The sequence below is a fragment of the Gekko japonicus genome, unplaced genomic scaffold (assembly GCF_001447785.1).
Source record: "Gekko japonicus isolate JY-2015 unplaced genomic scaffold, Gekko_japonicus_V1.1 scaffold961, whole genome shotgun sequence".
In the NCBI taxonomy this organism is placed as follows: domain Eukaryota; kingdom Metazoa; phylum Chordata; class Lepidosauria; order Squamata; family Gekkonidae; genus Gekko; species Gekko japonicus.
In genome coordinates, this window is record NW_015175384.1 from 22,857 (window position 1) to 35,081 (window position 12,225).

The following is a 12,225-nucleotide window of genomic DNA, read 5'->3' on the forward strand; positions in this document are numbered from 1 at the left end:
TTATCGCGTGCTCCTTGTACCAGTGCACAGGAAGAAAGTGCAGGCAGCTCAAGCCAGAATACAAATAGCCCGTACCCTCATCCTCCTGGTCCCAGGAATGAGGTAACACAGGAGAAGCCGACCCCGTGCATTTGCCTGTTTGAGAACTTGCTGGCACTCAGACCTGAGTGTCTGAGAAATCTGTTTGGCAGGCATTGCTTCTTGTGCTAAAGGCACCAATCCGGACTCCTGGGTAGATGTGCCATAAGGCAGTTTAACCCAGGGGTGTCGAACTCCTTTGTTATGAGGGCCGGATCTGTGTGTCATAAAATGTAGTGCCGGGTAAAGGTAAAGGTTCCCTTGCTCGAAAGCCAGTCGAATCCGACTCTAAGGTTGCGGTGCTCATCTCCGTTTCAAAGCCGAAGAGCCAGCGCTATCCGAAGACGTTTCCGTGGTCATGTGGCCGGCATGACTAAACACCAAGGCACAAGGAGCGCTGTTACCTTCCCACCGAAGTGGTCCCTATTTATCTACTTGCAATTTCTTGCTTTCGAACTGCTAGGTTGGCAGGAGCTGGAACTAGAGACGGGAGCTCACTCCATCATGTGGCACCCGGGTCTCGAACTGCTGAACTACTGACCTTCCACAGCCTGCAGTTCAGCGTCTTAACCACTTGAGCCACCACAGCTCCTGGGTAGCAGAGATATAAACTTTGTAAAGAACACAAACACAAAGTTTTTTTTTACTTAAAATAAAAACATGCTTGAAATCAGCACTCTTGCAATATTTTGTTTGTTTAACAGTGTCTGATAACGGACACCTCTTGCTCTGAATGATTACTTCAAAATGTCTGTGCTGTCGCCATCTTGAGTATGCCGTTCAGGTGTGTATCTGTAAGCTGCAGACCTACGATGACGCAGCAGAACTGGAAGAAGAAACAGAAGACAGCCAGTCCCACTGCGGGCCTGATAGAAGCCCTCCGGGGCCCTCATCCGGTCCCCAGGCCGCATGTTTGACACCCTTGGTTTAACCCCTCTTGTGATAGTTCACTTCTTATACCCTCCCTAAATCTCTGTGACCCAGATGTCAGAACAGGCTTCTAATCTGTGTTTACTTTGACCAATACGACTCCTCCCTGGAAGACCTGCCAATCAATGCCAGCTCGGCTTGGGCTGCGCATTAGAGACGCAGAATGCGACTGATGTGTGCGTGGCTGCGCTGAAGGGCTCATGACACAATTGCGCTGATGCTTGTTGGCATCGAGTAATCTTAGATGTGACTTGTTATAAAAGGTGCGCCCGGGTGCAGAATTCAACACACTGAGAATCTCAGCTTCCATTCAACCAAGAGCCGGGCTTCCGGCCCTTAAGGTTGTTATCCTGCCGGGTGCAGTTATTAAGTGCGCAGACTCAAATCTGGGAGAACCGGGTTTGATTCCCCACTCCTCCACTTGCACCTGCTGGATGACCTTGGGTAAGCCATAGTTCTGTCAGGGTTGTCCTTGAAAAAGAGCAGTTTCTGTCACAGAGTGTCTGTTGTGGGGAGGGGAAGGGAAAGGAGATTGTAAGCTGCTCAGAGACTCCCAATGAAGGGCAGGGGATAAATCCAGTTTTATGTAGTGGGAGAGCCAGTTTGGTGTAATGGTTAAGTGTGCGGACTCTAATCTGGGAGAACCGGGTTTGATTCTCCACTCCTCTGCTTGCACCTGCTGGATGGCTTTGGGCAAGCCATAGTTCTGTCAGAGCTGTTCTTCTTCTGCTCTTGCAAGGATTGGAACATTTATTATTTTATTTTATTATTTCGATTTATACCCTGCCCTCCCCGCGAGCGAGCTCAGGACGGCTAACATTAGTCGGTACCCAGTACCGTAAAACCATATACAAAGATTAAAACATTTAAATATAAGCATTGACAGTAAACATTAAAACATTAGAACACTCCAATAATTAAAGTGCTAGTGATCTTTAACTAAATGCGATGGCATACTAATGGTTCTTTCCAACTTTAGTGATCTTCAGTGTAGAGCGATGATGTAATATGCTTTCCAGACCAGGGCTGGCCCGTAACCATAGATGGTGGTGGTGGTGGTGGAGTGGCAGCTCCTAATGGAAAGCCTGGTGGAAGAGCTCCATCTTGCAGGCCCTGCGGAACTGCAAAAGGTCCCGCAGGGCCCTGATCTCTTCCAGGAGCTCATTCCACCAGTATGGAGCCACCATTGAAAAGGCCCTGGCCCTGGTGGCAGCAAACCTGGCATCCTTAGGGCCTGGAACGGTCAGTCGGTGTTGTGTTCCTGACCGTAGTGCTCTCTGGGGAGACCTGAACAAATTCAAGAACTAGATTCTGTCAAATGGGGGGGGGTGTTATTTATTTATTTAGGCTTGTATTCCACCCTCCCCACAAGCAGGCTCGGGACAGATCACAACAGCAGTGCACACGCCAGGTAAGAAAGGGGTTGTATCCAAACATACATCTTCTCAGCGTATTTCCCTTCACCAGTAAAATCCAAACAAACCTCCAGAAGATTTTAATAAATGAATTCAAACAAAAGCAACACCAGGCTGAATCACGGTTCAGATTGCAAAATAGGCTGCAATAATTTCCCCCCCCAAAGCAGTCATTTCAGAGCGGGGGCAGCACAGGAAAAACAGTTCAGGATAGCATGGCTGGAATGCATCTCAAATGGCAAAAGTCTTCCAATCACTTTTCCTGAGGACATCTGCTCAGTACTCAAATTCGAGTTTGTGGGTTTAGGGTCCACGCAAGGTTTCGTGCTCCACCTTGCAGGTGCACTCGGTCTTCTCATCGATAGTGACATCGGCGTAGACAAGCTGATGGAGGGCCCAGTCCGGGTGAAAGGTCGCTCTCCATTGGCTTGCTGTTCTTCAGAAGCTCAGTGGTGATCGTGGGAGGGTGGAATCCGTCAACGTAGCTGTCACGGCTCAGGTGGGGTGTCACCTGACGCTGCCACCACTCTGGATTTAGGTTCCCTTGAGAAAGCCCAGAGCAGCTTCCCAAGACCTTTACACCTCCCTTTTGGCCGAATAACAGTGAGGACCAGGCAGAGTGAACAATGAAAATAGTTTATTTTATAAGAGGTCAAACAAACAAGGTGCAGAATTATAACAGTAAGTGGGTGAAAAGAAAAGGAATCAAATGCCCTTATGCGTCTAAATATACTGTCCCTAGCTCACTGTCTGCTCACTATCTGCAGTGGCCTTAGACTACTCACCCTTCAAGAGTCAGTTTGGTGTAGTGGTTAAGTGAATGGACTCTAATCTGGGAGAACCGGGTTTGATTCCCCACTCCTCCACTTGCACCTGCTGGATGACCTTGGGCAAGCCATAGTTCCGGCAGAGCTGTTCTTGAAAAAGAGCAGTTTCTGTCAGAGCTCTCTCAGCCCCACCTACCTCATGGGGTGTCTGTTGTGAGGAGGGGAAGGGAAAGGAATTTGTAAACCACTCTGAGACACCTTTGGGTAGTGAAGGGCAGGGTATAAATCCAATCTCCTCTTCTTCTTCCCTCAGGATGAGGGTTTCTTCCCCACAGCAGCCTTCCTTCTGGCTCTGCCTTTTGGGCAGAAGAACAGCTTTTCCTGCTGCTCCAGATCTTTTATTCCAAGCCCTCCTCTTTTCCTGTTGGTCAAAACCTCTCAGGGGCTTCTGGGAGTTGTAGGCCCAGCCTCACCTACTGCTAGCCAGGCTCCCTGGGCCTAGTAGACCTCTGGTGGCACAGCCCAGATCATGACAGTAGTACTGAAAGGTGTTCTCTTTGCCAATCTCCACAGGATGAACTTAGTAAGTAAAAACAACCATGATATGATAACGAAATCTTGTTGAAGAACAGTATCTTCTTTAATTATCCAGTGAGTCACAAATCATTAAAGGTGTTTCCCTTGAAGTACATTGGTCTCACGTTTTTCTGACAGTACGGCGCTCAATAGACCGTTTCACTCAAGGTTTCATCAGATGAGACCTTACACCTTTCGTATATTTTCTGCAACTTGTTTCTGTTCCCTCTTCCTTTCTAATTTACATCATTTTGTTGTGTGAGATGTAAGTTAGAAAAAGAGAAGAGATTGGATTTATGCTCCGCCCTTCACTACCCAAAGGTGTCTCAGAGTGACTTACAAATTCCTTTCCCTTCCTCTCCCTACAACAGACACCCTGGGAGGTGGGTGGGGCTCAATGTTCCCTCTAAGCTGCAGAGTCTTGTGTGCAAAAATTCCACTTTGTGAGTGACTAGCATTAAAGTTGTGAGCGAGCAATTGGGCTGCTGCGTAAATTAGTTTGCTCTGGAGCCGTCCTTCCTGAGCCAAGACAAAAATGTGTGAGCCGGAGGCTAAGAAACTGTGAGCTAGCTCACACTAACTCAGCTTAGAGGGAACACTGGTGGGGCTGCGAGAGCTCTTGACAGAAATGGCTCTTTTTTCAAAGACAGCTCTTATCAGAACTACGGCTTGCCCAAGGTCATCCAGCCAGGTGTGAGTGGAGGAGTGGGGAATCAAACCAGGTTCTCCCAGATTAGAGTCCGCACTCTAAAAAGAAAGGAAGAGGAAGCAGAAAAAGTTGCAGAAAATATACGAAAGGTGTAATGTCTCATCTGATGAAACCTTGAGTGAAACGGTCTATTGAGCGCTGTACTGTCAGAAAGACTTGAGACCAATGTACTTCAAAGGAAACACCTTTAATGATTTGTGACTCACTGGATAATTAAAGAAGATATATTTTTCCGCAACAAGATTTCGTTATCATATCATGGTTGTTTTTACTTACTAAGTTCAGCCTGTCCCATGATCTCTGGTCCTTGACTAATCTCCACAGGATAGTGGATAAAACCTGTACTGTAGGCTGTCCTGGAGAAAAGATTTTTGGCTTTCGCCGCTTGGATTAGGGAAGCCACCAGGACGCACCACCGCACGGCTTCCTTCACCTTGGCCGTGGCTATCGTGCACAATTGGCTCCCGATGGATTTTGGCCCTGATGTGGTATCCCTAAAGGGTTGGAGACACGGGTGTTATCTCGCTCTCCAAAGGGAGGTGCTCTTAACCGTCTCCTTTGTAGCTCTGCCCGCGTTTTGTGGTGCTGCCCTCTTCTGTTACGACTTTGAAAGCTTTTGCATAACGCCTACTCAAATTGGGGGCTCAATCTAATTTCCAGTGATTATTTATTCACTTCATTTATATCCCCCCCGTTCTCTCCAACGGGGAACCAAAGTGGCTTTATGTGTTGGAATAATAATAGTCCATCAGTGGCTATGAGCCACAAGGTATAGATAGGAGCTCTGGGGCAAATGATGCCCTGTCTTCTTGGTGCTTAGGGGGGGGGGTCAACAGTGGGAGGGCTTCTGGAGTTCTGACCCCACTGATGGACCTCCTGATGGCCACTGTGTGATACAGAGTGTTGGACTGGATGGGCCTTTGGCCTGATCCAACATTGGCGTCTCTTATGTTCTTATGTTCTTAATGCACAGGCTTGTTTTGTGGTGGCAAGCAATGTTCTTTTCCCCGAGGCTTGTGCCAGGGAACTCCCTGTTGGTTGGCTTGTCCCATGTGAACTAGCAGGAAAGGCGGTAGGGTTGCCAGCTCCATATTGGAAAATTGATGGAGGTTTGGGGGGGTAGAGCTTGGGGAGGGACCTCAGTGGGAATACATCGCCGTACAGTCCACCCTCCAAAGCAGAGAGTCTGACCCACAAATCAGGCAGTCAACAAGACTTGCAGAGAAGATGTGTTCTGTATATTATGGTCAACAAGCACTACAGCACAAGGAACAAATTCCTTCAAATCATAAGAAAATCCTAGTGTAAAAATCCCAGGGATCTCTTAGAAGCTTAGCGGCATTGTCGAGCCTGCATACTTATTGAGATCAGCGTCCTCTCTTTCATGACTTTTTGTAAAGCACTTTATGAGCAAGAGAGCTTTTGTAAATAAGTACCGCTTTCGCTGGGAAGGTCACGGCGTTCCGTAGTCATGCCGGCCACATGACCGCGGTAACATCTTCGGACAGCACTGGCTCTTAGGCTTGGAAACGGAGATGAGCACCGCGGCCCTAGAGTCGGATTCGACTGGCTTCCGAGCAAGGGAAACCTAATATTGCCTGAGGAAGATCCAATTTTGAAACGTTGTTATATAATCCGGAGTCGATGTTGATGATGTATTCTTACACTGGGATTTTCTTATAAGAACATAAGAACATAAGAGATGCCAATGTTGGATCAGGCCAAAGGCCCATCTAGTCCAACACTCTGTATCCCACAGTGGCCAGAAATACCAGTGCCATCAGGAGGTCCACCAGTGGGGCCAGGACATTAGAAGCCCTCCCACTGTTGACCCCCCCCCCCAAGCACCAAGATGACAGAGCATCACTTGCCCCAGAGTCCCTATCTATACCTTGTTGCTAATAGCCACTGATGGACCTCTGCTCCATATGCTTATCTAATTCCCTTTTGAAGCCGTCCATGCTTGTAGCCGCCACCACTTCCTGTGGCAGTGAATTCCAAGTGTTAATCACTCTTTGGGTGAAGAAGTACTTCCTTTTCTCCGTTCTAACCCGACCGCTCAGCAATTTCATGGAGTGCCCACGGGTTCTTGTATTGTGAGAAAGGGAGAAAAGTACCTCTTTCTCTACCTGCTCTTTCCCATGCATAATCTTATAAACCTCAATCATGTCACCCCTCAGTCGTCGTTTCTCCAAGCTAAAGAGCCCTAAGTGTCTTAACCTTTCCTCATAGGGAAAGTGTTCCAACCCTTTTATCATTCGAGTTGCCCTTTTCTGCACTTTTTCCAAAGCTATAATATCCTTTTTAAGGTGTGGTGCCCAGAACTGCAAACAGTATTCCAGATGAGGTCGCACCATTTGATTTATATAGGGGCATTATGATATTGGCTGATCTGTTTTCAATACTCTTCCTAATAATCCCCAGCATAGCATTGGCCTTCTTTATTGCAGTCACACACTGTCTCGACATTTTCAGTGAGTTATCTACTACAACTCCAAGATCTCTCTCTTGATCAGTCTCTGCCAGTTCAGACCCCATCAACGTATATTTATATTTAGGATTTTTGGCTCCAATGTGCATCACCTTGCACTTGGCCACATTGAACCCCATTTGCCATGTTGACGCCCACTCGCCCATCTTTGACAGATCCCTTTGGAGTGCCTCACAATCCTTACTGGTTTTCACCACCCTGAACAACTTCGTATCATCCGCAAATGATATGGTTTGAAGGAATCTGTTCATTGTGTTGTGGTGCTTATTGACCATAATATACAGAACGCATCTTCTCTGCCAGTCTTGACGACTGCCTGATGTGTGGGTCAGACTCTCACGACGGTCTTCTTTACATTTGTTCTCTGATTAGGTTGTGATTGTCCACACTTATCCTGCACCCTCCAAAGCAGCCCTTTCCTCCTGGGGAGCTGATATGTCTGTCATCTGGAGATTGGTTGTAATTCCAGGAGATCTCCAGGCCCCACCTGGAGACTGGAACCCTAATTTACTGGAGCCTTGTTTGCATTTCCTTGTTCGGAAGCCAGATTGTCCCGGGATGGCTTTTTCCATGCCAGAACCTCACGCGAGTCCCTCATTTATGTTTCAGGCCTGTAGAGAAGCTGGCGGAAGCCATGGGTGTCGCCGTCTGGTCTCCTCGCTAGGAGCTCTGGGACATTGCTGACGATCTCGGAGACCCGCCGTCGGGGAAGGCGAGGCAGCTGCGGACCGTTCCCTGTTCCCCCTCGGGGGGGAAGGGAGGGAGAGAGCGTTTGTGGACTATGGATCCTCTGACTCGCCCGACTGGGGATATAATGCGGCGGAACCCTCAGCATGACTACGAGCTGGTCCAGAGAGTGGGGAGCGGCACCTACGGAGACGTCTACAAGGTGGGGAGCCCGGCAGGGGCATGTCGTCTCGGCCTCCCCGTCGCCCCGGGGGGCAGGCTGTTTCCGCCGCAAGCCCAAATGCTGTTTGCTTCCTTCCCTCCCCTTGAGCCCAGCGGAGTTTAAAACCAGCGTCAGGTGCCCCTCTGGTCTCTTTTGCATTCAACCGGCATTTTGTTGGCGATTAGCGAAAGGGGTCGGAGGCAGAGTGGGAAGGTTTGTTAAGTCACCAGCAGCGCTCTCTCTAAGCTGCGGAGTCCTGTGAGCAAAAATTATACTTTGTGAGCTGTGGGCATTCAAGCTGTGAGCGAGCGATTTGGCTGTTGCATAAATCAGTTGGCTCGGGAGCCCTCCTTCCTGAACGAAGACAAAAGTCTGTGATCCGGAAGCTAAGAAACTGTGAGCTAGCTCACACTTAACGCAGCTCAGAGGGAACAGTGGTCTCCAGCCACGCTAGAGTGTAATCTGGACCTGTAGAGGACCGATCCCACGCATTGCACCAGTGACCCAGCTGAAGTTGTTGTTGTTGTTAAATTTCTGGACCGCCCAGTACACAAGGCTCCGGGCGATTTACCACAGGTTAAACACAATATAAAATCACATATTCAAATCAACGATCAGTTGATCCTGATTTAATAGTCTCCAGATGACGTCCGTAATTTAATCCAAAAGCTACTCTGGGCTGTTCTTCTATCCTGTGGGCAGGTTAAGGAGGAGGCCAAAGAGGACAGAATGGAAAAAAAGAGAGTGCCAGCCAGGGGTCATTTCGTAGAAAAAGAGGTGCAAGAGGTCATTAGCATAACTCATTAGCATAACTTATTTGCATATGCCACACCCCCTGACATCACCGGAAGTGTCAGAAGGCAACACCCACCGCTCAGGCTCCACTGGACTGTTTTGGATTGCTAGCTATTGGGGCGGGGGGGAACGTACAGATCTGTCCTCGCAGAGGAGGAAGAGCTTGTACCTGAATAAAACTTGGTCTTAAAGGCTCCACTGGACTGTTTTGGATTGCTAGCTATTGGGGGGGGACGTGCAGATCTGTCCTTGCAGAGGAGGGAGAGCTTGTAGCTGAATAAAACCCTGGTCTTAAAGGTGCCACTGGACTGTTTTGGGCCGGGGGGGGGGGTTTCTGCAACTTACCTGGCTCCTCCTTGCTCTGACTGAGGGCTGCTGGGGGGGTTTCTGCAACTTACCTGGCTGCTTCTTGCTCTGACTGAGGGCTGCTGGGAGCAGGGGGTGGGGCTTTTTGCATGTGCCCGCCCCTTGGGTTCTTTACTGCCGGAGCTTCGCTCCTGTGCGCTCCTGCAGGAAATGACCCCTGGTGCCAGCTGTTGCTGTCCTCAGCCAAAAGCCCGGCGGAACAGCTCTGCCTTTGCAGGCCCTGTTGAATCGCATTAAGTCCCGCAGGGCCCTGATGGAAGTTGGAAGAGAGTTCCACTGGGTCGGAGCCAGGGCCGAGGAAGCCCTGGCTGTGGTCGAGGACAGCCGGATATCTCTGGGGCCAGAGTTCACCAGCAAATTGCTCTTAGCAGTAGCCCTTCCTATCGGGACACCCGACGCCAAGCCTTTGGTTTTCAATGGGATCAACCAGCAGCACCAAAATAGATCCAGCAGTACGCCTTGTAAGGTCCAGTCCACTTCCCACGTGCAAAAGTTTCTTGAGGTTTGACGTCCTTTCCCTTGAATAGCCAGAGCCAGTCGGGGCACAGGGCGACATTTCTTTTTCATCCCCGGGGTGAACGTTGGGAGGGAGATTCAGGTGGGGTCTGTGTGTAAACGGCCAGGAGCTCCACCCTGGTTCTGGAGGCAAGATCCAGTCTTTCCTCTCCGCCCCCCCCCCCCCGGCTTCGTGCTGCCAAAACCTTGCTGGGGAGCCCTACCCCTCTTAGTCTCTTCCTGCAACTGCCTGTTGTAAGAAAAACCTCCCCAGACCTTTTAGTTTCAGATGACCTCATAAGAAGATAAGGGAGACCATGCTGGATCAGGCCAATGGCCCATCCAGTCCAACACTCTGTGTCACACAGTGGCCAAAACTCAGGGGCCATCAGGAGGTCAACCAGCTGGGCCAGAACTCCAGAAGCCCCTCCCACTCTTTGCCCCAAGCATGAAAGGGGTGTGTGACCTCAAAGGAGGGGTGTGTGACTCCTCTTTATTTATGTGTCTGGCATATGACACATTTATGTGTCTGGCCCTGGGGAGAGAGAACGACAGTGCCACGTGGAACTGATAGCACTGATTGGATGTACCATCTTAGACACGCCATCTTGATGATAGATTTTGCTTGGAACATCTAGAGCACTTAATATGTTCTAATTCTGTAATAATGGTTTTTATGGTTTTAACTGTTTTTATGTTGTTGGCGTATGCCTGTTTGTGAGCCGCCCTGAGCCCGCGTTGCGGGGAGGGCGGGCTATAAATTGAAATTATAAATAAATAAATAAACATAAATATTGCTGTGCCCACTTCTCCGAGGCAAAGCTGCCTGGGGATGCTTACGCCACACACCAAAGTGCAAAACAGTCAGTAGTGAGTCATATAACTAAACGGCAGCCTGTCGAAAACAACCCGGATCAATAACAGTGAAAGAAAAATGCCCAGCCAGCAGAAGCGAAAAAAACGGGGTTAACAGTGAAGGATCCGCAGAAGCGTTACCGAGATCAGCACAAAAGAGCAGAAAGTCAATTTGAATAAAAACTGTGCAAAATGACATGTGAGTGATGAAATGGGTGATAAAAGCCTTAATGCGGTCAGGAAAAACTAGTAACTCTGCTTTACCCTGGGAAGTCTGTTTGAGGCAGTTCCTGAACATTAGAAGCCAGAGGCAGCCTGAATAAGACTGGGAGGGGCCCTGGGGTGGAGTCCCCAGTTTGGTGTAGTGGTTAAGTGCGCGGACTCTAATCTGGGAGAACCGGGTTTGATTCCCCACTCCTCCACTTGCACCTGGCTGGATGACCTTGGGCAAGCCATAGTTCCTGCACAGATGTTCTGTCAAGGATAGCTCTGGAAAGAGCTCTCTCAGCCCCACCTACCTCGCAGGGTGTCTGTTGTGGGGTGGGAGTTTGTAAGCTGCTCTGATTCTCCGAGTGAAGGGTGGGGTATAAATCCAATCTCCTCCTCCTCCTTCTTCCCTCTGCGTTGACTCTTATTCCCAGCCACTGAGAAGTTAAGAACATAAGAGGAGCCAGTATTGAAATAGGCCAAATGGCCCATCCAGTCCAACACTCTGGGTCCCACAGTGGCCAAAAATACCAGGGGCCATCAGGAGGTCCACCAGTGGGGCCAGGGCACTAGAAGCCCTCCTACTGTTGCCCCCCCCCAAGCACCAAGGATACAGAGCATCCCTTGCCCCAAGGGGAGGTTCAAAAGATTGCCATCTCTCCACCCTATTTGGGGGGGGGGGGAGGCGAGAGTCGCAGTAGCGGATTGGATTTCACTTGGACGTAGGGCTCTCTTTTATGAGAAGATATAACTGAGTCCAGTTGGGGGAGAGTTTTGCGGATACCGTAGATCACCACAAAGACAAGTCGGCGGGGTCTGTAGAGCAAATCAAGCCTGACCCCTCTCCCTAAAGTGAAAAAGACCAAACTGAGACTATTGTACTTTGGTCACATGCGATGCTTCCTCTAAGCTGTGGAATCTTGTGAGCAAAAATTCTCCTTTGCAAGCTACTGGCATCAAAGTTGTGAGTGAATGATTTGGCTCCTGCATAAGTCAGTTTGCTCTGGAGCTGTCCTTCCTGAGCAAAGAGAAAAATCTGTGAGCTCGAGGCTAAAAAACTGTGGGCCATCTCACACTAACTCAGTTTAGAGGGAACACTGGTCACATGACGTGAAGACAAGAGTCCCTGGAAAAGGCCATCATGCCAGGCAAAGTGGAAGGCAGCAGGAAAAAGGGGGAGGCCCAGCAGGAGATGGATTGAGTTTATCAAGGAAGCCACAAAGGCCCTCCGTTAGCAAGACTGTTGACGAGAGGAGGTTTTGGAGGATATTCATTCATTCTGAGGGTTGCCATAAGTCAGAAGTGCCTTAAGAACATAAGAGATGCCAATGTTGGATCAGGCCAAAGGCCCATCCAGTCCAACACTCTGTATCACACAGTGGCCAGAAATACCAGTGCCATCAGGAGGTCCACCAGTGGGGCCAGGACATTAGAAGCCCTCCCACTGTTGACCCCCCCAAGCACCAAGATGACAGAGCATCACTTGCCCCAGAGTCCCTATCTATACCTTGTGGCTAATAGCCACTGATGGACCTCTGCTCCATATGCTTATCTAATTCCCTTTTGAAGCCGTCCATGCTTGTAGCCACCACCACTTCCTGTGGCAGTGAATTCCAAGTGTTAATCACTCTTTGGGTGAAGAAGGACGTCCT

At 49.3% G+C, this 12,225-nt stretch overlaps 1 protein-coding gene across 3 annotated transcripts in view; it reads left to right on the top strand.

Annotated features, from left to right (window-relative positions):
• The window catches only part of MAP4K5 (mitogen-activated protein kinase kinase kinase kinase 5), a 159,601-nt gene that overhangs the window by 5,117 nt on the left and 142,259 nt on the right, over positions 1-12,225 (top strand). For all 3 annotated transcript variants that reach the window (XM_015425604.1, XM_015425605.1, XM_015425606.1), the window contains exon 2: positions 7,576-7,855. In XM_015425604.1, coding sequence (XP_015281090.1) covers positions 7,748-7,855 — 108 coding nt within the window. In that variant the 5' untranslated portion in view covers positions 7,576-7,747. The remainder of the gene's footprint in view (positions 1-7,575; positions 7,856-12,225) is intronic.